This window comes from Electrona antarctica, assembly GCF_951216825.1.
Source record: "Electrona antarctica genome assembly, chromosome: 18".
In the NCBI taxonomy this organism is placed as follows: Eukaryota; Metazoa; Chordata; class Actinopteri; order Myctophiformes; family Myctophidae; genus Electrona; species Electrona antarctica.
In genome coordinates, this window is record NC_136799.1 from 5,981,582 (window position 1) to 6,004,929 (window position 23,348).

At 43.6% G+C, this 23,348-nt stretch overlaps 1 protein-coding gene across 1 annotated transcript; it reads left to right on the plus strand.

Annotated features, from left to right (window-relative positions):
* The first annotated feature begins 5,273 nt into the window (after nt 1–5,273).
* Nucleotides 5,274–21,588, plus strand: psma3 (proteasome 20S subunit alpha 3). The gene is made up of 11 exons (XM_079528221.1): nt 5,274–5,435; nt 8,543–8,625; nt 9,748–9,871; nt 11,789–11,890; nt 12,049–12,122; nt 13,020–13,092; nt 14,556–14,621; nt 16,866–16,912; nt 19,687–19,754; nt 20,013–20,077; nt 21,391–21,588. The coding sequence occupies exons 1-11, from the start codon at nt 5,415–5,417 to the stop codon at nt 21,433–21,435; spliced, it is 768 nt and encodes a 255-aa protein (XP_079384347.1). The 5' UTR covers nt 5,274–5,414; the 3' UTR covers nt 21,436–21,588.
* Nucleotides 21,589–23,348: the final 1,760 nt, after the last annotated feature.

Sequence of the window (23,348 nt, forward strand, 5' to 3'; positions counted from 1 at the left end):
GCCTGCACCAACGTTCTGTCTATAAAATATATAAATTATATAGGATATAGGTTTACACCTGCATAACTGCTCGCGCGTGGAAAATAGGATAAATGGTTAGCAGACGGTATGTGTTTTCCTCCGTAGAACACTTCTCCGTGAGGCGCACGCACTCACATATTGGCAGCAGCGCGCTCAATATAGGCTATATGCGATCCGTTTGGCCAACACAGCCAACAACACATAGAACCAGCTGTTATTAGTTATAGACGCACCAGCCATTTAAACACAATAGAATAGCTGCAACTTTTTTTTGCCAAAAGGGCTATTTTACAGAGAAGGTATAGGGGTCGTGAGAGGCTCCATCCTCACCCCATGGAGACTTTCAACAACACAAAACAGCCATAATTTGTTTCGGTGAGTTAAGCAAAGTAGTGAATGGTAAATGGTGCATTTCTATAGAGCGCCTTTTGGCACCGATAGCGGAGGAAACCATGCAGGGCACCAACCTGCACATCGGGAGCAATAGGGGGTTCAGAGTCTTAAATCTACATAATACAAATACATCGACATAATACCAATAATAGCCGGGTCATTAAGTAAACAAAATAATAATAAAGATCATACGCTGTCTGTTTTACAATGCACGCATATAGCGCGTCCAAGAGCCCACATATTGGCACCGTGCATGTTGATCCGAACGCAGTAACGCACACGCCAAAAACCAGTAGAATAAACAAGCTATAATACATTACATTCTGCCTTAGATTTGCTGCTTCATATAATTCCATACATTGCATTCATTCCACAGCTCCACTTTTCCATGAGATTTACTCGGACAATTCTCTGAGTCTATACATGCCAGACTAATAACATACAAAGTGCCGACAATTTGCTGCCCAGGACATCGGTGTTTGTTGGTCAACTCTATTTCCGTAATTTAAAATACTTATTCTGACTTAATTGTACCATTTATAGACACTTATATGATAACGGGAAAAGTCCAGACGGAAAAGTTAATTCACAATTATACACCATAGGCTATACTGTATATTGTATATGTGTGTACAGGCGCATGGCTATACACACTTGTTGAATGCGTTTACCACTCAACACTCAGCCATGCTATATTTATCATCGGCATTTCATTCACTTCCAAAGCATTTTACATTTGATATGAAGTCTGTCGTATAGTGTCGTTTCTTATATATATTCAGAGTAAAACGTATAGGCTACTTACATTATAGACGCCCCGGCTTGGCTGGATATGCCCGCTCTCTCTCTCTCTCTCTCTCTCTCTCTGTCTCTGCGCTGATGTGAGTTTGCCAGAAGTTTTCCACCATGCAGCGGAGACTGAACTAACTAGTCTGATGGAACTGGGAAACGAAATGAGTGATTCTGACCGCATGCATGCAGGAAGCCACTGGTTTATACATGCCATGGCCTCCCAATGCCTCCTTGATGACGTAATGAATCAGGGCGGTCAAGCTGTCCGTGCACCTGCGCGCACACTCTCGCTCTCTCTCTCTCTCTCTCTCTCTCTCTCTCTCTCTCTCTCTCTCCCCCCCCCCCCCCCCCCTCTCTCTCTCTCTCTCTCTCTCTCTCTCTCTCTCTCTCTCTCTCTCTCTCTCTCTCTCTCTCTCTCTCCCCCTCTCTCTCTCTCATGTAGCTGCTCCAAATCAACTCACAACAAGTTCACAACGCGTATATTTTGCATCGTTCCATCTGCCCGTGGGCGGATGGTGGTTCAGGGGTAGAGTGGCCGCATGCATGCCGGCGCATAGAAACAGCAAGGTCGAAGTGTCCTTGAGCAAGACACTGAACCCCTAATTGCTCCCTATATGTGCAGGTTGGTGCCTTGCATGCATGGTTTCCTCTGTGCATGAATCGTGAATGTAATGCACTATGGAATTGTGTGTGTGTGTGTGTGTGTGTGTGTGTGTGTGTGTGTGTGTGTGTGTGTGTGTGTGTCAATGAAGGTAGAGCAATTGAGGCCTCAAGTGTGACTCCACTGTTCAGTACATGCAGGTTCTTTGACTCCAAAGAACAGAACACAAATATAAGCTACATTTGCTTTGGCAATTAATGTAAACGTATATGTTTTCTCATGCCAATAAAGCCCTTTGAATGGAATTGAATGCATGAAATAATTGACATTCCTGTATCGCCAATTAATGGTCAAATGTTTCGGTGCTTTATATTATGTTGACTTGTACATGAAAATAAAATTGACATGATTTATGCATAACCCATTGAATTAAAAAAACAACAGTAAGGTTTTAACACACACACACACACACACACACACACACACACACACACACACACACACACACACACACACACACACACACACACACACACACACACACACACACACACATCCTATATGGTTCAGCACCCTGGACAGCGCCACCTCCTATAGGCTCCTATAGACAGACAGACAGACAGACAGACAGACAGAGATGCGCTGAGAGTTTAGTTTAATTTAATTTGACACTTGAACAGGTTACCCATCATGTTAACAGAGCAGAGGGAGGGGAAGTCCTGCTATAGTTTTAAGAAACTCCTTAAAAGACATAAGGTCCGCTCACTCTTGAAAGTGCAGGACTCTGCTTTTAGGTCATGCACTTCAGCACTTCTCAACACCTTCTATGCTGGTGAGCTGCTCCCCAGTGTAACTGTGACTGAGGTCTCTGCAGGGAGTCATAACATTCCAGGCAGTGCCCTCAGTCATGCATACATCGGTGGAGATGCTGTGGAGGTACGGTGGTCCCCAGGTTCAAATGGGAGTGCCAACAACCTGACACGGAAGCTCACCTCGGCCTCCTTAATGAAGAAGGCCCACCAGCGTGTGTACTGTCTGAGGAGACTGAAGCGGGCGGGGCTGGGTATACCCCTGTCCTCACCTCAAGGTGTGTGCGGTGGGGAGTGCATACTTAGTTTAGACTATAGTCATTGGTTAGACATGGGTTAAGGTTAGGTTTAGGTGTGCTGCCCCGTGGGAGGTAGGGTGAGGGTTTGAGATAGGTTGTAATTGTAGGACTAATGACTGGTCTAACCAATGACTAGTCTAAACCAAAAACTGTCTAAACTAAGTACTGCACCCGTGCGGTGGAGACTGCATCCTATAACATCCTGCATCACCGTGTGGCGTGGAAGCTGCTCTGAGGCAGACAGGAAGGCTCTGCATGCAGCGGGTGGTGAAGTCTGCCCAGAAGATCACTGGATGCAGCGGGTGGTGAAGTCTGCCCAGAAGATCACTGGATGCAGCGGGTGGTGAAGTCTGCCCAGAAGATCACTGGATGCAGCGGGTGGTGAAGTCTGCCCAGAAGATCACTGGATGCAGCGGGTGGTGAAGTCTGCCCAGAAGATCACTGGATGCATCGGGTGGTGAAGTCTGCCCAGAAGATCACGGATGCAGCGGGTGGTGAAGTCTGCCCAGAAGATCACTGGATGCAGAGCCTTCCTGCATGCAGCCCTCAGTGACATTTACATCGGCAGGTTATATAGGAATAATACCATACCAGCATCAATTCAATTGAATTCAATTACATTTTTATTAAAGTGTCAAATCACAACAAAGTTGTCTCAAGACACTTTACATATAGAGCAGAAAACCGACAGAGATCCCACCCAGAGCAAGCAATACTGCGATAGTGGTAACGAAAAACTCCCCAAACGTCAAGCAGAACCCGGGTGGGCGGCCATCTTAGCCTGGCTAATAAGCCAGACTAATATCACACAACACTGTCGCGGTATATTAGTCTGGGCTGGCTCCACTTGGATTTCATTTCCCGGGGGGCGGGTTCAAACATTTTCTCTTTGACGCAATTGGTCAGAGCTACTGTCAGTCAAAAGTCTCAAGCATTGAACGTCACTGTACCAAAGCCCGCCCATATTGCATACCGTGTCCCGATTGGTCCGACCTGTTCTCGGTTGTAGGAAAGAGGCGTGCTACTGAGCCTCGCCAGACCGTAATCCGCTGGTAGGCAATTTTTTTTTTGCCAACGGCTGATTCGGTCTGGTTTATTAACCAGGCTACGGCCATCTGCCTCGACCGTGTTGGGGGAGAGAGGGAGGGAGGGGGGGGGTATAAAGAATTATATAGAATATACAAGTAGTGGCAACAAAAATAATAATGCATGTAATAGTGTAATATACAGTAATATGGTATAGCAATGTTGTCAGATAACATATAAGAATACTAAGATAGTGGTGTAATAATATGATAGTCCATTGTTGTACTCTGTGAGGAGGCCGGGTCCACGGTCACACTTTTGAAGGATGCCCTGGCTGCACCCACCCTGCACACGGTCTGTTCGCCCCCCTCCCTCCCTTCGGGCAGGAGGCTGCGTGCGTATAGTAAAGCCATCATCTTCAGGAAGAAGAATATAGCTTCTTCCCTGAAGCTGTGAGAATCATGAACTCTAGACCTTGAACTGTGACCTTTGCACTAGTGGATCTGTGAGACTATACACATGATCTCTGCCTTATGAACTTGAGCTGCACGTGACATTTTAACTGTTTCTTTTTGCTGTTTTTATAGTGCTTTTTATGGGCACGTGCAATATCAGTGGTTGGTGCAATTGCTTTTTTGCACTTTAAGATTTTATGTTCACGAAAGTGTAATTGTTTAGATGTATTTTATCTTTTTGCCTGACCAAACAAATTTCGTTCTGTGCTCGTATAATGACAATAAAACTACTTGAACCTTGAACTCCCCCATTTAGGCTACAACTAAAGCATTGGTTGATTGATTGATTGATTGATTATTACTTTATCATTGATTGATTATGACATTATTATTGATTGATTATTCCATTATTAACAGTTTGCACGTACAGGCACAGGGAAGTACTGTACAATACAGGTCTGTTAAAAGGATAAAACCAAGAAAGCCTTTCTGCTTGTTTCCATTGTGTGAAGGACAAGTGTCCTCATGACTGACATGTACTCTTTAATCAAAAACTGAACTACAACATTAATAGCAGTAGCTTAGTTTTCAAATTAATCTGTATTGACCTGACCCCTCCCATCTGAAAACATGTTGTGCCAGCCAGGAATTAACATTAACACCATACAAGATTTGTGTTGTTAAAAAAATTCTATGAATTATTTCACACTTTCAAGAAAATTCCCTGGCTGTGATAAGTAATAAGGGTTAAAAAGTAGTTTCAAATGCTTTCTAGACGCGATATTTATACCCCATTTAAGTGGTTAACCCCCTGGAAGCCCGTCAAGGACCCGCATGGGGGTCCCCGGACCCCAGATTGAGAACCACAGACCCTAAACACAGAACTCTAGCGCCTGTCTTTGCTGTTCTTCTTCGTTGGTGTTTTAGTCTCACACTCGCTGCTGGAGGACTGCGCTCTCTCTCACACAGAGCAGATTAATTATAGCTATTAGCTGACAAACTATATCAATATTCCAACATGAGTTCCATTGGGACAGGGGTGAGTGGATGAAATGAAACGGCATGCTTGTTGCACTGCGGACACACACTGTGGTTTTGATATAAAATAGACCCATTTGACTATATTAATATAAACACTGAAGTTGTACACTTTTAAGCTAGCCGGTGGGTTAGCCTGGTAGCGTAGCTGCTGCTGAGTCACATAGAACTGCATGACTAGCATGTTTAGGCTAAGCTAGGCTAGGTTTAGCTAAGTTTCACGTCAGATGGTATACTACACATACACAATGATGATGGCCTTGGACCAAGACTGACACGTATTTATTTATCGATTAGACATGTCAGAAATGATGCATAATAATAAGAGTAATAATACAATATCTGCAAGTCCTGGTCCGGGGCAATTTCTATACTAAAAAGTCTGTCCGGGCTAGGCTAGGTTGGCTAGGCTAGGTGGAGGTGGTATGGTATTGAAATTTGAAATCAATTGAGACGAAAGTTCAGAAAGCAGACTTCATGATTGCTTAAAGTGTCTGGCGTGAATATTTAGAAGAGACAAAAATAAAAAAGCTGTTTATTTACTAATATACTAGTATCAGTAAAAAGAAAGGCAACCCAAATACATCTTGAAACATGATGCCAGACAGCCACCGTTGTCACTTTATGAGCCATTTAAGTTTACTTATGGCCTGGGCTGCGTTCAAAACTACACGCTCACTTATATCAGTATGCTATTTTTCTACCATGCTATTGCAGATATTGCTTTACATTGTGTGCAGAGTTCAGTGTACACTGTTGCATACACTAGTATTATTAATATTTCCAGAATTTCTAATTGATTTCATGTTTTTGATTGATTGATTGAAATATGTATTAACACTTTGCAGAATTACAGTACATTTCAAGCACAAACTCAATACAAAGACTGTTAACTGTGAGTGGACGGCCCAATTAAACATTACACTTGTTTACAAGAGGGTCCACCTTGTTCAATTCATCAAAAAATTTAATATTTAAGGTTTTTTTGGACATGCAAGTATGTCTCATGCTAATATGGCATACTGAATTAGTATGTTGGTATGGAATTTCTGATGCAGCTGTGTTCTAACAACTTAAGGACCCCTTGATGAATTGAACATGGTGGACCCCCTTGTAAACAAGTGTAATGCTTAATTGGGTCGTCCACTCACAGTTAACAGTCTTTGTATTGAGTTTGTGCTTGAAATGTACTGTAATTCTGCAAACTGTTAATAAATATTTCAATCAATCAATCAAAACCTGCCCCTGGGGGTCCCGGGCCCGGACGGCCAGACCCTAAGCTGCCCCTGGGGGTCCAGGGGAAACCTGCCCCTGGGGGTCCTGGGCCCGGACGGCCAGACCCTAAGCTGCCCCTGGGGGTCCCGGGCCCGGACGGCCAGACCCTAAGCTGCCCCTGGGGGTCCAGGGGAAACCTGCCCCTGGGGGTCCCGGGCCCAGACGGCCAGACCCTAAGCTGCCCCTGGGGGTCCAGGGGAAACCTGCCCCTGGGGGTCCCGGGCCCGGACGGCCAGACCCTAAGCTGCCCCTGGGGGTCCAGGGGAAACCTGCCCCTGGGGGTCCCGGGCCCGGACGGCCAGACCCTAAGCTGCCCCTGGGGGTCCCCGGCCCGGACGGCCAGACCCTAAGCTGCCCCTGGGGGTCCCGGGCCCGGACGGCCAGACCCTAAGCTGCCCCTGGGGGTCCCGGGCCCAGACGGCCAGACCCTAAGCTGCCCCTGGGGGTCCCCGGCCCGGACGGCCAGACCCTAAGCTGCCCCTGGGGGTCCCGGGCCCGGACGGCCAGACCCTAAGCTGCCCCTGGGGGTCCCGGGCCCGGACGGCCAGACCCTAACCTGCCCCTGGGGGTCCCGGGCCCGGACGGCCAGACCCTAACCTGCCCCTGGGGGTCCCGGGCCCGGACGGCCAGACCCTAAGCTGCCCCTGGGGGTCCCGGGCCCGGACGGCCAGACCCTAACCTGCCCCTGGGGGTCCCGGGCCCGGACGGCCAGACCCTAAGCTGCCCCTGGGGGTCCCGGGCCCGGACGGCCAGACCCTAACCTGCCCCTGGGGGTCCCGGGCCCGGACGGCCAGACCCGAAGCTGCAAGCAAAAAAACTAAATGATTAATACAATCGGATCAGACTTTTATGTTGGGGTGTACGGGCTGTCAACGGTTGGTATTGCAACTCTAGATTCCAGATATAAAAAAATAGGCTGATCTGTCTACAAAACGACCTGTCTGTCTGTTCTGTCTAAAGCAGTGCTTTTCGACCAGTGGTCTGGGGACCACCAGTGGTCCTTGAGGAGGATCCAGGTGGTCCCCCAGCTAAATGATGCAGAGTTGGCAACCAAATGGACCCTTCTAGATCTTTAACTCTCAAGAGTTAGATTAATGTTAAACATCTGCATGAATTAATTTAAAAGAAGTCTACACAATTAGAGAATGTAGAAGAATAATTCTTATTTTTGATCACCTTGTGCGGCTATTATCTCTCCTGTGGTACGAACATCATACAGCATGGAATTGTGGACAAAATCTTATTCAACAACATAGTCTGGGTCTGAGAAATCTCATCAAATGGTGGTCTGTGGCTCAAATGCAGAATTAATAATGGTCCTTGACATGAAACGGGTTCTGTCTACAGTATGACCTGTCTGTCCTGTCTACAGTATGACCCGTCTGTCTGTCCTGTCTACACTATGACCTGTCTGTCTGTCCTGTCTACACTATGACTTGTCTGTCTGTCCTGTCTACATTACGAAATTTACGACCTGTCTCTCTGTCCTGTCTACATTACGACCTGTCTCTCTGTCTGTCCTGTCTACAGTATGACCTGTCTGTCCTGTCTACACTATGACCTGTCTGTCTGTCCTGTCTACATTACGACCTGTCTCTCTGTCCTGTCTACATTACGACCTGTCTCTCTGTCTGTCCTGTCTACAGTATGACCTGTCTGTCTGTCCTGTCTACACTATGACCTGTCTCTCTGTCCTGTCTACATTACGACCTGTCTCTCTGTCTGTCCTGTCTACAGTATGACCTGTCTGTCTGTCCTGTCTACACTATGACCTGTCTGTCTGTCCTGTCTACATTACGAAATTTACGACCTGTCTCTCTGTCCTGTCTACAGTATGACCTGTCCGCCTCCACATTCTCTCCAGATGGCAGGGTGTTCCAGGTGGAATATGCCATGAAGGCTGTGGAAAATAGCAGGTCAGCATCAGCCACTCCTCTCACATCACGATCACATCAAGCCAAGCTTCCGTTGTATAGCACATTTACAACAACCCAAGCTGACCAAAGTGCTGTACATTTGGCAATAAATATCCCCATTTTGCAAGTTTACAGGGAGTGTGTACGATTCTATATTGTTGATTGATTGATTCTATTTTGTTTGGTAAAATTCTATACTTTTGACTGATACTGAATACATGTGTATTTTAATCCGATATTCCGGGTTGTGACATTCAGCAGGCCCCCCTTTGAGACCCTGACCAACCAATATACTGTTCATCTATATATATCTATTAAAACTATGAAACAAGACGTGACAAAGTCATATAAGGAGTGAGTAGTGTTAGGGTCTGCGCTCTGCGGTAGAGTGTGACTGAAGTGGTGAGTTTTAAGACTGCAGCAGACTTTTTACTTAACCCATTCAGGCCCTGACGTCGAAATTAAAAAAAAAAGTTTTCTAAATCATGACAATTTTCGGAAAGATTTGAGGCACATTTTAACGATTTTTCAAAAATAGCAGACCTACAAGTTGCCAGGCGAAGAGGGAAATGTTCCACAGCTCTGCCAGTACCAACAAATGCAGGACAACCAGGGGTCCTCACCATGCTGGCTTGTGGTGGACATTTTTGTCAAAATTAAATTTTTGCCACGGACATATGAAATGACCATTACGGTCCATTTGGTTCCATTTCTGTACACTCTGAGTTATGGGTGTCCTTGAAAATAATGTCAATTGGATTGGATTGCATAGGTGTCTGAACTCTGAATCTAGAGTTTTTTTTAGTTTGTTGCTGTAATCAGACCATATGAGAGAAGGTGTGTGCGTGCGCGCGTGCGCTGTGATCAAAGAGGGTTGTTTGTCTGAATCAACAGTTGGTAACATTTTTATGTAACTTAATACTTGTTTATCTTGTATTATGCTATCGTACAACTCAGTAGTTTGTGCTGCTAGCCAATTTACAGCAAAACTACACCCTTGTTTATGGGACCCTAAACCAGTGATAATCTATAACATTAATTTATATAAGAATCGATTAAAATGTATGCATTTCTTTAAAACCTTATAAAATGGGTCTGTGTGTGTCTTGTGTGTGTTTACAGCACAGCCATAGCAATTCGCTGTAAAGATGGGGTCGTGTTTGGAGTGGAGAAATTGGTTCTGTCTAAGCTTTACGAGGAAGGTTCCAACAAACGCATCTTCAACATCGACAGGCACGTTGGCATGGTAAGACTTTCATCTCTAACATTTCAATTGATAAAGCCGCTTAGAAGCGTGATTTCCAACGGGCTCGCATTTTACTTTCTCATAAAAAAAATACCTACTCTATACTATAACTATAATAATGGTCATCTAGTTTGGCTGGGTAAATGGAGAGGAATAATTTCACCTATGCACTGCAAATGTACTTGACAAATGTGCATCCCACCACAATTCCAACATCATAGTCTGTGTTAATCCCAATAAGACAACCATTGTTTAGTTCATAATAACACAAGTTTATTCCTGGCACTCTCCCATTCAGCCTGCATGTCAACAAAGCAGACAGACACATCTCCAGAACAGCCTATTCCGGTCCTCACTTTCACAATAATAGTCTCTTCATAGTCCATTCTCCCTTATTAATTACTTTCAGTAAGTTTCCCTTGTCCTACAGTTAGGGTTTTGAGTAACTGAACCCTTTTGGCTTGTACAGAGTCTCTTTTCATCTGAGCTGTGGTGGAGAGACCTTGTGTCACAGCGACAGCACAGCACAGTCCTTATCTTGCCAGTAGAACGCGGCTGGATCGACTTTGGAAACGTTTCACCCCGTACAGTAGCAGTACAGTATGTCCTTTACTCCGTTGTGCCAGTACTAGAAGCATCTTCCAGACCACAGATGCACTTTTTTAGATTCCATAATGTAATTCCCTGCAAAATGCACGTTGTATGTCTCTCGAATGAGATGTCCACTGTCTTTGACAAATCACTGTCACAAGTTTTATTGAGACAGTTTTACAAGTAAAAAGTGTGTGAAATTCATTTTTGTGTGTAGTTCCGATGATGTGTCGTTTTTCCAAGAATAAAAGAAAGGGAAGAAGAGTTGGGGGGGGGGGGGGTTCAAGGAGATCAAGGCAGGATTCTTTTTAAAGTTTGAGCAAAGCTTTTACCACAAACAAACGCACCTGGTAGAAACACATTTTTGTGACGTCCTCAAATACATTTTTAATTATCCTTCCTGGTGTTTATCTCAACATGTTTTGTTACAAACACAGCCTCGGCTCGCCTACACTTGTGATATTACCGTCAGCGACATTTGTTAATGTTACATCTCATGATTCATGACATACATATGGCACATCATTAGTTACAAATGCATCATCGCATAAATCTGTGGCGTTGTCGGCAACATTTGTTTCCACTTCAAGGTTCTCAACTCTTGATATATCAGCTGACTGTACTGCCTGCAACGTTTGGTGGGTTCAATATAAAGCAAATTGTATCAGTTTCTGCATTTTGCCTACACACCCCAATACTTTAGCTGTGTGCAAACACCTCTGTCTTTGTGTTTCACAATTTGCCAGACTGACACCTGTTCTCGGTACCACCAGGAGTATCTGTGTTGTCAGTTTTGTGTTCCGTTTAATTTTGCGCCACATAATCAGCCATTTGTGTTTGCTCCATTTGTCGTTGTTTGTCGTTCAAGTTGATTGACAGGCCGCACACTTAGATCTACGACCTTGCCTTTTACCTTTAGTGATTTGCGCCTCACAGTGTATCACATCTCACACCGGTCATAGTTAGCAGGAAACCGTATTAACTCAACAGTCTGTGTACTAGTTAAGCTGTTACCCAAACATACTAGTAAGTGGAGTGTTGTAAACAGTACACAGTGTGTTGGTAAACCTAACACAGCATACTAGTAAACAGTAAACACTGCAGTGTTAAAACCCAGCATACAGGTGAGTGACAGTCATAGTTGGCACAAAGCCTACCTAAAAAAAGTGTGAGCGCGTAGGAAGGGAGTCGAGGCGTCTGGAGATCTGTTGCCCCCATCAGGTCACTTTGATGTACTGTATCCTTGAAATAAATAAAAAGCAACAGGGAATGGTATCTTGAACAAGCCTAATGGATGGATTGATTGGTTTAACTGTTTGTGTACAGGCCGTAGCAGGTCTGCTGGCTGATGCACGCTCTCTGTCTGAGGTTGCCAGAGAAGAGGCTTCTAACTTCCGATCCAGCTATGGATACGACATCCCTCTGAAGGTGAATATTATCTATTGGTCTGAGAACACAGGGATCACATGCTTGGCCGTGTAGTTTGGACCTCCGATTTGATTTGCTTTAGGCCACTGTTTTATCTTTGATTCATTGATTGAACTGTATGTGTGTGTGTGTGTGTGTGTGTGTGTGTGTGTCTCCAGCACCTATCTGACAGAGTAGCCATGTACGTCCACGCCTACACGCTATACAGTGCTGTCAGACCCTTCGGTTGCAGGTAAGAACCACAGAATATGAATACACAATCACATGAGCCACTTTCAAAGGTAGCAGATCTACAAGCTCGCACTGGGTTGTTTTGTTGAGTCACACATTGCAAGCTTGTAGATCCTGTATTTTTAGTATTCGTTATTCAACAAAATGTATAGGGCTGAAAGCTTTGCTTTTAGAGAATAAATGTTTTGACCACCTATCTGTACGTTAATGCAGGGGTTCTCAACGTTTTTGGCCGGGGACCCCCGAAAATGCTTTGGCAACGTCTCGGGACCCCCGCCCCACCCCCTCCCGACCCCCAATATAAATTGACTGCTACAATAACCTTAAACCATTTTGGGCGGGAACCCCTTTTGGTGTTTTAAGCATTGTTATAATTTAGCTATTTAAAAATAGCAGATCTACAAGCTCATAGCGCGCCACCGAGTGGCGCGCTACGAGCTTGTAGGTCTGCTATTTTTGAAAAATCGTGAAAAAGAAATAAAAAAAAAAATCTTTTTTTTTTTTTTTTTTTTTGGAAAATAATTTGGGGACCCCCTAAAATAATTTGGCGACCCCCCGAGGGGTCGCGACCCAAGGGTTGAGAACCCCTGCGTTAATGCAACTAACACATACACACTACTGCAGTCGTAGTATTTGGTCTCCCTGCTCTTCTATTGAGAACATTTTGATTATATTCTGTGGTATGGTATTACCACTACTCGTTGACAAGGATACTGTCTGAAAGTCAAAAAGCCATAGCTCACCTACAGTAAGAAAGCAGGCATGCTCTATTATCAGCAGTTGCCCAGGGGACCCGGGTTCGAATCTCAAGTAGGACATGAAATTTGACAGGGTGAAGCTTTTAAGTGGCTAAAACGCCTATGATGTCAACAATACATTTTTCTCTGCTTCCTCACAGCTTCATCATGGGTTCCCACGATAAAGACGAAGGTCCTCAGCTCTACATGGTCGACCCCTCTGGAATTTCACATGTAAATCCTCACAACATAATTCACAACAGAAAGTCAATGTATTCCTCATACACGTCAGACACAATACAACTAGGTTTCTATGGATATATTTAATAGAGGTGGACAGATGTAGATGTGGGTTTACTTGCCCTATAAGAGATACTATTCACCTGACCAGGTGACACCGTCAGACTCTGCCCCTTATCAGAATGATTGATTTACTGGTACAAACCAACGTATCTGTATATAAGGTATAGTCACCAATACGCCATGACACTTTCATGGACGCTTGCACCGGAATTTCCATGAATACATGGCAGGGGATGAAGCCGGCTGCACCAACTCATGAACAAACATTATTTATTAACCATTGAGACCGTTGTCATATAATCGGTTCAGGAATATAGAAGAAGACAGGTCACAGGTTGTTTCCTAACCCTTTGCTTTTCGATGTGCACAGTACATTTTATTGAGGATCTGAACAGCAGCAGGTATTGTTTCTGTTTTAGAGGTATCGCGAGATGTCTCACTGCCAGACATTTAACGACAGTCTTGCGATACTTGTCACATCCAGAAATGTATTTGTGCTCTTTAGATAACTCTATACAATTTCACAGCGTACACATCGAAAAGCAACACAGCAGACAATGTGTTGTCTTCTCTTATTTCCCAGAAGCGAGTACTTTAAAATGGTCTGTCATTCAGAAATAGTATTTGTTCATGAGCTGGTCACTGGGCTCTCATCGACTTCAATGTATTCACTTCTGGGTGTAGTTATGGCTCCCATGGTGCGACGAATCTGCCGTCTGGAATTGCATGATAGCGAAAATGGCATCGGTCCTTACTTTATTTTTCAGATACCTTGGTACAAACCAGACTGGATATGTCATAATGTAATTCCAGGATTAATCCTACTGATTTTCTTGAGCCCATGGCTTCTACTCTAGCGCCACCCTCTGACCAGTGTCCACTTGGGTATACAGGCTGCAAAGGAAGTCAAAACTTTGTTCAGCTTCAGCACGTCAATGCTCAGTGGCCTTGTGGTTAGAGTGTCCGCCCTGAGACTGGGAGGTCGGGGTTCGATCCCCGGCCGGGTCATACCAAAGACTCTAAAAATGGGACCCAGTGCCTCCCTGCTTGACACTCGGCATCAAGGGTTGGATTGGGGGTAAGTCCCTGCGACATACTAGCGTCATGTCCAGGGGGTGTACTTGTACATCAAGCTGCCTCACGCTACAGAAATAGGAGATAGGCTCCTGCATGGCTCGGCAAGGCTACTACGTCAATAAGAACCAAATGTTGTCATTGCGAAGTGAACAAACAAACAAACAAACGCAGTGCCTTGCCAAAGTTCCTTTTGAGCAGTTTTTGAATGTTTTCACCATTGCAGAGAGACCAATGTTAATATAGTGTGATTGATCAGACACTTGTTGCGCTAGGGATTTATGTTGCTTTATTTCCTAATTTGTAAATGTTTTCTTCAGGGCTACTGGGGCTGTGCCATTGGCAAAGCCAAGCAGGCAGCTAAGACAGAGATAGAGAAACTGGCGGTAAGAGATTTGCTTTTATTCTATGAAATTAATCATAGTGTGACTGTGAATTACTAGATCATTTGTTCATAGTTTCATGTAGCGCTGACTTCAAAGGGTTTTCATGATATTTAATTTTCAACATTCAATGCTTATCACATTTTGGGCGGGAACCCCTTTTGGTGTTTTAAACATTATGTTATAATTTAGCTATTGAAAAATAGCAGATCTACAAGCTCATAGCACGCCACCGAGTGGCGCGCTACGAGCTTGTAGGTCTGCTATTTTTGAAAAATCGTGATAATATTTATTTCAGAAAACTGGAGGATTTAGAAGATTTTTATTTTATTTTGAGGTCAGGCCTAAATGGGTTATACCAGCCTTTGTTCTCCTCCTACCGTGTCCATTATTTTCCTTGTTTGTTAAATTATTGTACATTTTTGAAAAAGTACCAAAGTCCTGCTGTCAAACTCGCGCCTCCTGGGCTCACAAAGATTTCTTTCCCATTCTAAATCCCATGGATGTTTTTCAAAAATGTAATATCAGAACCATGTTCCAGAAATACAATTCTTTATACAAAGTCTGGTGATTCTGATAGTTGGTTCTGTATCGTGTATGATATTTAGTTGTATTCAGTCTAGTCTTGTGTTTGGAGAAAACTGAATTAATTATAGGGTTGGACAACTGTCCCCCACTGAAGCTCCGTCACACTAATTCCTGAGATTCCTTATATATTTTTCATCACTTTTGTTATCTGCGTTTTATTTGATGAAACAACTGAGAACTTAAGACGTTACTCCTACATAAAGGACAGGTCTAATGCAGTAATTAAATTCAAACGTTACTTTTGTAACAGTTTATATTTTGGAACACAGTTCTTATACTAGATTCTTTTTAATACTAGATTTTTTAAAAGTCTGCAGGATTTAGAATGCCAAAGAAAACCTTCATGGACCGGGGGACATGGTTTTAGAAGGCCAAAGAAAACCTTCATGGACCGGGGGACATGGTTTTAGAATGCCAAAGAAAACCTTCATGAACCAGGGGACATGGTTTTAGAATGCCAAAGAAAACCTTCATGGACCAGGGGACATGGTTTTAGAATGCCAAAGAAAACCTTCATGGACCGGGGGACATGGTTTTAGAATGCCAAAGAAAACCTTCATGAACCAGGGGACATGGTTTTAGAAGGCCAAAGAAAACCTTCATGGACCAGGGGACATGGTTTTAGAATGCCAAAGAAAACCTTCATGAACCGGGGAACATGGTTTTAGAATGCCAAAGAAAACCTTCATGAACCGGGGGACATGGTTTTAGAAGGCCAAAGAAAACCTTCATGGACCAGGGGACATGGTTTTAGAATGCCAAAGAAAACCTTCATGGACCAGGGGACATGGTTTTAGAATGCCAAAGAAAACCTTCATGGACCGGGGGACATTGTTTTAGAATGCCAAAGAAAACCTTCATGAACCGGGGACATGGTTTTAGAATGCCAAAGAAAACCTTCATGGACCAGGGGACATGGTTTTAGAATGCCAAAGAAAACCTTCATGGACCAGGGAACATGGTTTTAGAATGCCAAAGAAAACCTTCATGAACCGGGGGACATGGTTTTAGAATGCCAAAGAAAACCTTCATGGACCAGGGGACATGGTTTTAGAATGCCAAAGAAAACCCTTCATGGACCGGGGGACATGGTTTTAGAAGGCCAAAGAAAACCTTCATGGACCGGGGGACATGGTTTTAGAAGGCCAAAGAAAACCTTCATGGACCAGGGGACATGGTTTTAGAATGCCAAAGAAAACCTTCATGAACCGGGGACATGGTTTTAGAATGCCAAAGAAAACCTTCATGAACCGGGGGACATGGTTTTAGAATGCCAAAGAAAACCTTCATGAACCGGGGACATGGTTTTAGAATGCCAAAGAAAACCTTCATGAACCGGGGGACATGGTTTTAGAAGGCCAAAGAAAACCTTCATGAACCAGGGGACATGGTTTTAGAATGCCAAAGAAAACCTTCATGAACCGGGGACATGGTTTTAGAATGCCAAAGAAAACCTTCATGGACCAGGGGACATGGTTTTAGAAGGCCAAAGAAAACCTTCATGAACCAGGGGACATGGTTTTAGAATGCCAAAGAAAACCTTCATGGACCGGGGAACATGGTTTTTGATGTCGGACTTTCATTGACATTTACTTATTATATTATACAGCTTGAATGTTTGATTCTGATTGTTAAATGTGTCTGTTTCTAATGAACCAGATGAAAGACCTGACCTGTAGAGAGCTGGTGAAGGAGGTCGCTAAGATGTAAGAGACGCACACACACACACACACACACACACACACACACACACACACACACACACACACACACACACACACACACACACACACACACACACACACACACACACACACACACACACAGTGTTACTGACACACACACACACACACACACACAGTGTTACTGACACTGTTTGTCAGTAGCCAAAAAGCTCATGCATTGCATGTGATCAATGCCTTTGAGCTGATTTTCACCCCTTTTTCTCCCCAATCCAGTCAGACTCATTATGCCAGTTAATTCCTCCCCACATATATTTCTGTGTCTGTCACTGCTGTTGTGTCCTCCTGGCTCACCTGCCAGTGAGAAGGAGCCCTCACTGGGAGGACGCATCGTCCTACTCCCCCCGCCCAACACTCCCTGCTGACAGGTCATGCCCCCCCCCCCCCCCCCCCCCCCCCAGCCCGTAGCAGTATGTACGTACGTGCAGTGACAAATATCACCCTTCCCTCCCGGCCTCCCTCCCTCCCTCCCCCAAACACAGGCTAATTGTGTTCATAATCGTATAGACGCTTGACAAAGCCGGATGCACTCCTTTGGATTTGAATCCCCAGACCAAGTGGAGGTGGGCAGGCACTTTTCCACTGCTATAAGGGTAGTGCTGTATGTGTTGTTACATGTACAGTATGGTGAACTAGACTCGATTCAATTTCAATAAAAACTGTATAGTGCCAAATCACAACATGATTCAAGTGTCTCAAGACACTTTGCATATAGAGCAGAGACCCATCATTGTCATTATAAAGGCTCATTATTCACTGTGTTCCTCCTTATGCCAATTGATTCCTCCCCACACACATTTCTGTGTTGTCGGTGTCACTGCTGTCGTATCCTACTGGCTCGCCAGTGAGGAGCCCCCACCGGGAGGACGTAGCCATACGTAGAGCCTTTGTCTCCCGCCCAACACTCCACAGGAGTACGTGCAGTGACAATTATCACCCTCCCCGCCCAGCTTTCAAATGTGTTTGTGTGTAGACGCCCGACAAAACTGACTGCACCAACGGTGGAGTCGACCACACAACCTTTGTGGTTGTGGGCAGGGACTTGCCTGTCACTGACCATGTTGGTATGTTTGATAGCGTTCTTCACAGGGTTGTCCCCCAAACCAGTGGTTCTCTGAGAGTGTACAAATGCATTTGTACACTCTCAGAGTTAAATTAACATTGGTTTTACAACTTAAATTGGGGGTCCCAGAGATAGAAATGCCATTAAATGGGGGGGGTCCGCAGACTAATACATGTCAAACTGGGGGTCCTTGAAATTAAACGGGTTGAGAATCACTGCTACAGCCGTAAAACTCTTCTCTTATGGGGGGTCCCTGGCATATATTTTCAAATGGGTGTCCGTGGGCTAATTTGTGTCAATTTGGGGGTCCTTGACATGAAAAAGTTTGGGAACCACTCACTTAAACCCTGCACTTCAGGTTGCGAGCTTGTAGGTCGTCTATTTTTGCCAAATGCCTAATGAACATGAACACTAGGGTGACCCCAGTAGTCATGGCCAGTTACATGCTTGTGCCTCACCCGGCAGCCACATTTGCTAAGACGGTCACATTCCCCCTTTTATAGTGTAATGGTCACATGTTTCCATGTACCCGTAACCCCTATAGAGCGTCGCAGTCCCGCCCCCTACCATGGACCAGGAAATGATTCTCCGTTCATTTTCCTCATAGACATTTCAGAAAGTATTTATTTAAAGACGTTTACGCCGCGAACAATGCCAACTCGAGTCGTGACAAATCATGACAACAAACACAATTTTTTGGGCCGAACAAATAATTAGAAAGAAGAAAAAAACGGCAGGTTACAACACTTTTTGTTGTTTTTCTTCTTTGTAATTATTTGTTTGGTCCAAAATATTGTTTGTGTTGTCATGAGTTGTCACAACTCGAGTTGGCTTTGTCCATCGTAAGCAGGTGTGGGCATGTCCTTTTTAGGAACATTAACATCATACAGGTGTATATACAGGTGTGGGCATGTCCTTTTTAGGAACATTAGCATCATACAGGTGTATATACAGGTGTGGGCATGTCCTTTTTAGGAACATTAGCATCATACAGGTGTATATACAGGTGTGGGCATGTCCTTTTTAGGAACATTAGCATCATACAGGTGTATATACAGGTGTGGGCATGTCCTTTTTAGGAACATTAGCATCATACAGGTGTATATACAGGTGTGGGCATGTCCTTTTTAGGAACATTAGCATCATACAGGTGTATATACAGGTGTGGGCATGTCCTTTTTAGGAACATTAACATCATACAGGTGTATATACAGGTGTGGGCATGTCCTTTTTAGGAACATTAGCATCATACAGGTGTATATACAGGTGTGGGCATGTCCTTTTTAGGAACATTAGCATCATACAGGTGTATATACAGGTGTGGGCATGTCCTTTTAGGAACATTAGCATCATACAGGTGTATATACAGGTGTGGGCATGTCCTTTTTAGGAACATTAACATCATACAGGTGTATATACAGGTGTGGGCATGTCCTTTTTAGGAACATTAGCATCATACAGGTGTATATACAGGTGTGGGCATGTCCTTTTTAGGAACATTAGCATCATACAGGTGTATATACAGGTGTGGGCATGTCCTTTTTAGGAACATTAACATCATACAGGTGTATACATAACATGCCGTCCTAGTAGTTTGTTCAAAGTCTTCCAAATATCCAATGCTTTGCAGACTACATGTTTAAATATTAAAATCATATTCATTATTGTTTTTCAGTATCTACATTGTCCATGATGAGGTCAAAGACAAGGCTTTTGAACTGGAACTCAGCTGGGTGGGAGCAGGTAAGATTATTAGTAATACAATTATACTGCTACATCTTGTGCTGCTGGTTTTCTATCCTACCAGGACCTCTAGCACTGCTGGTTTTCTGTTGTACCAGGTTTGATGTGATAACTGGTTTCGCATTCTGTGCTGAATGTTTATGATGTCAGGATTCTCTTGGCTATCTGATCAACCTCTGATTGTTAAATGATGAGGCCTTAAAATGGGTGACATGATAATATTATGACTCCCTGCTTGTGTTTCTGTTGTTATCCCAGTCACAGACGGACGACACCAGCTGGTTCCTAAAGACGTCAGAGAAGAAGCAGAGAAATACGCCAAGGTCAGTCACAATATTAACAATAATAATAACTTGGCCGATTGGAAACGCATGTCCCTGATGTCCCTCGGTTATGCAATACCTGTTGCACCTGTAGTCAGAGTACTTATGTTACGTTCACACAGGGCAGATTAAACGATGCAGTCTACCATTCATTGTCAAAGGAAGCCAGCTACATGACGTTGCAAAGGCTCAAGGGATCCACATATATGAGCATAAAAAGACACATACAAAGATACTTGTGTTTTCGTTTCTGGACATCTGCCGATGCGACAGACTTCCCATTTGGCACAACACATGTGCATCTCTTCTGTGACATGCATGCAAAAGTCTCTCGGTCAGACGGTCCTAACCCCTTTTTAGATTGATTAAACGCACTTTGAGTGCATGTTCGCACAGTTTCCTACCTCTATGATACTCTTGACGGTGAAGCTGTCTCAAAGCGCTCAGAAAGGACGACTTTTAACTCATTGAAGGCCAAGTAATGATTTGACTGATTTTTCTGAAGTGCCTCCAGGCCAAAGACGTTTTTAACTCAAATCTATGGTGGTCTGTGCTGAACTATTGCTACTGCCATTTAGCGGTGGATGAGTTTTAAAAAGCACTGTCTGAGCTGCTTTTTACCAATATTAAAATCTACAACCATACCTCACGTCTATGCGATGCACTGTGAGGTTGTAGATCGACTATTGTTGGCATTTTGTTGTATTGTATTGTTGGTAACACTGTTGTATGACAAAGTATACAAAAGGGCTTAAGTGTTTAATCAGAAAGATTGTTGGACAACCACATCAGAGGCTATATACATCCACTTATGATAACAGCATTCTATGGTTGGCATGGAATATCACCTCAAACACTAGCCATGTGTTGTATGGAGAATATAGTGTGCTACCTTCAGGAAGGAGATATGTCCCAGCATACAATAAGGTCAGACTAAAGAGGTCCTTTGTCCATCAATCGACTTAATCAGGAGTTGTGGCCAGGGGTAGGCTAAGCGGTGGACATTGCTCTTGTCTTCATCTCTTTATAATTTATATATGAATTTTTTGTCAAATGTGTGTATATACCGTATTGTGCAGAATATAAGACGACTCTGATTATAAGACGACCCCGTTTTTTAGGATATTTCCATTGGGGAAAATACTTTCAGTGTGTGTGACAGCATATTTTTTTTTACAACTCGTGAAAGAAAATATTTGTCTTTGTTGAAGTCAAATACAAATATAAAATGTCAAACATCTAGTCGTTGACAAAATGTTTTGTTCAAAAAGAGTTTGTCTGTGATTGTCTCACTTGTCTCGTCCCAAACACAGGACTCGTTGGAGGAGGAGGATGACTCTGATGAAGACAACATGTGAACACGGCACTGAACACACACACACACACACACACACACACACACACACACGCACATATGTGCTCTTCCTGAGAGCTCTAATTTTTTTTTGTATTCTGTTTTGTAGTTCATGGACCATCTTCAAACTTGACAATAAAATATGTTAAAAACTACAGTTTCTAGTTTGTGTTAGTGAACTAAGGTAGTAACACTACATACTGAGTGACACGGCACGGTATAGCAGGGACATCACACTTCACGTACAAAGTATGTTTTTAGTGTTTTATGTGTTAATCCATTGAGACCTGGAACGCATCCATGTCACGTTAGCGTTTAACCACATTAACCATTAACCCATTTTGGGGCGGGAACCCCTTTTGGTGTTTTAAACATTGTTATAATTTAGCTATTGAAAAATAGCAGATCTACAAGCTCATAGCGCGCCACCGAGTGGCGCGCTATGAGCTTGTAGGTCTGCTATTTTTGAAAAATCGTTAAAATGTGCCTCAAATCTTTCCGAAAATTGTCATGATTTAGAAAACTTTTTTTTTTTAATTTCGACGTCAGGCCTGAATGGGTTAATATGACAGTGCTGGATAGCCTGGATTGTATGTGTTTATGGTCTTATTCACACCTTGCACTAACGTCATGTTTAAAGTGTGGAAAGGGGAGAATTTATGTTAAGCAAGTTGAGCAATAAATGATATGTGACAGAATAATGGAAGTGCACACTCACAGTAACTTTAAGAATAATGGAAGTGCACACTCACAGTAACTTTAAGAATAATGGAAGTGCACACACAGTCACTTTAAGAATAATGGAAGTGCACACACAGTCACTTTAAGAATAATGGAAGTGCACACTCACAGTAACTTTAAGAATAATGGAAGTGCACACTCAGTCACTTTAAGAATAATGGAAGTGCACACTCACAGTCACTTTAAGAATAATGGAAGTGCACACTCACAGTCACTTTAAGAATAATGGAAGTGCACACTCACAGTCACTTTAAGAATAATGGAAGTGCACACTCACAGTCACTTTAAGAATAATGGAAGTGCACACTCACAGTAACTTAAAGAATAATGGAAGTGCACACTCAGTCACTTTAAGAATAATGGAAGTGCACACTCACAGTAACCTTTCAAGACGCTCCCAGTCGAGGCTTTATTTTAGACTAATGTTTTTTCTGACACGTTACGGTATCTACTTCTATATTCTTTATCTTATTCCACTGTTGGTCCTGCGCCTGCCGTTCAGCGGATGTGCCCGTTTTATATTTCCTATAAATGCTCTGTGAATTTGTGATCCTACGTGGCTGTATTGCACTGGACATGCAGTAGGATCTGAATCACAACGCAGAGGATGAGAAGGCTTTAATGAGATGCCAGGTACGCTAAATAATAAGGCCTTTGAGTTTAGAGGGAATAGAAAATAGAATCAAAACGCACCATGACATAATATGCTACTGCAGAGTTATTTTTTGCTTCGCTTTTGCGATACCGCCAGCACCTGATCTCACCAGCATAAACAACTGGTACCAGTAGCCTACTTTCTGGGATCATACCAGCCTCTGGAGATGATAGACATCCAAGTTGATTTTCAGAACTGCCATATAAGAGACGACGAGAGAAACGCATCAACTAGGGTTTACACACACTTAAATAAACTGAACAAGTTGACAAGAGACTCCGGCCATAGTGCAATGAATAATTACTGTACAATCTGTAAGTTGCACTGTAACATCCCGTATTCCACCCCAGGTCAGGTCTCGCAACCCCAAGTGAGACCAAATACTGTATGTACCAGATATTAATGAACCAAGATGGACTGAATCCCCATTTAACTGTAGCTGATGCTGGGATTATGAGTTTCAGGCAGTACTACTTGTCGAACACTGGTAAGTGTCCTTAAGACCAAAACACACCAGGAGA

Bases quoted from the DNA above. Each gene is read 5' to 3' on its own strand.
- psma3 (XM_079528221.1), top strand. From the start codon at position 5,415: ATGAGTTCCATTGGGACAGGG. The intron at 8,626-9,747 runs GTCAGCATCAGC...GTGTGTTTACAG, and splicing joins AAGGCTGTGGAAAATAGCAG to CACAGCCATAGCAATTCGCT. The intron at 14,622-16,865 runs GTAAGAGATTTG...CTAATGAACCAG, and splicing joins CAGAGATAGAGAAACTGGCG to ATGAAAGACCTGACCTGTAG.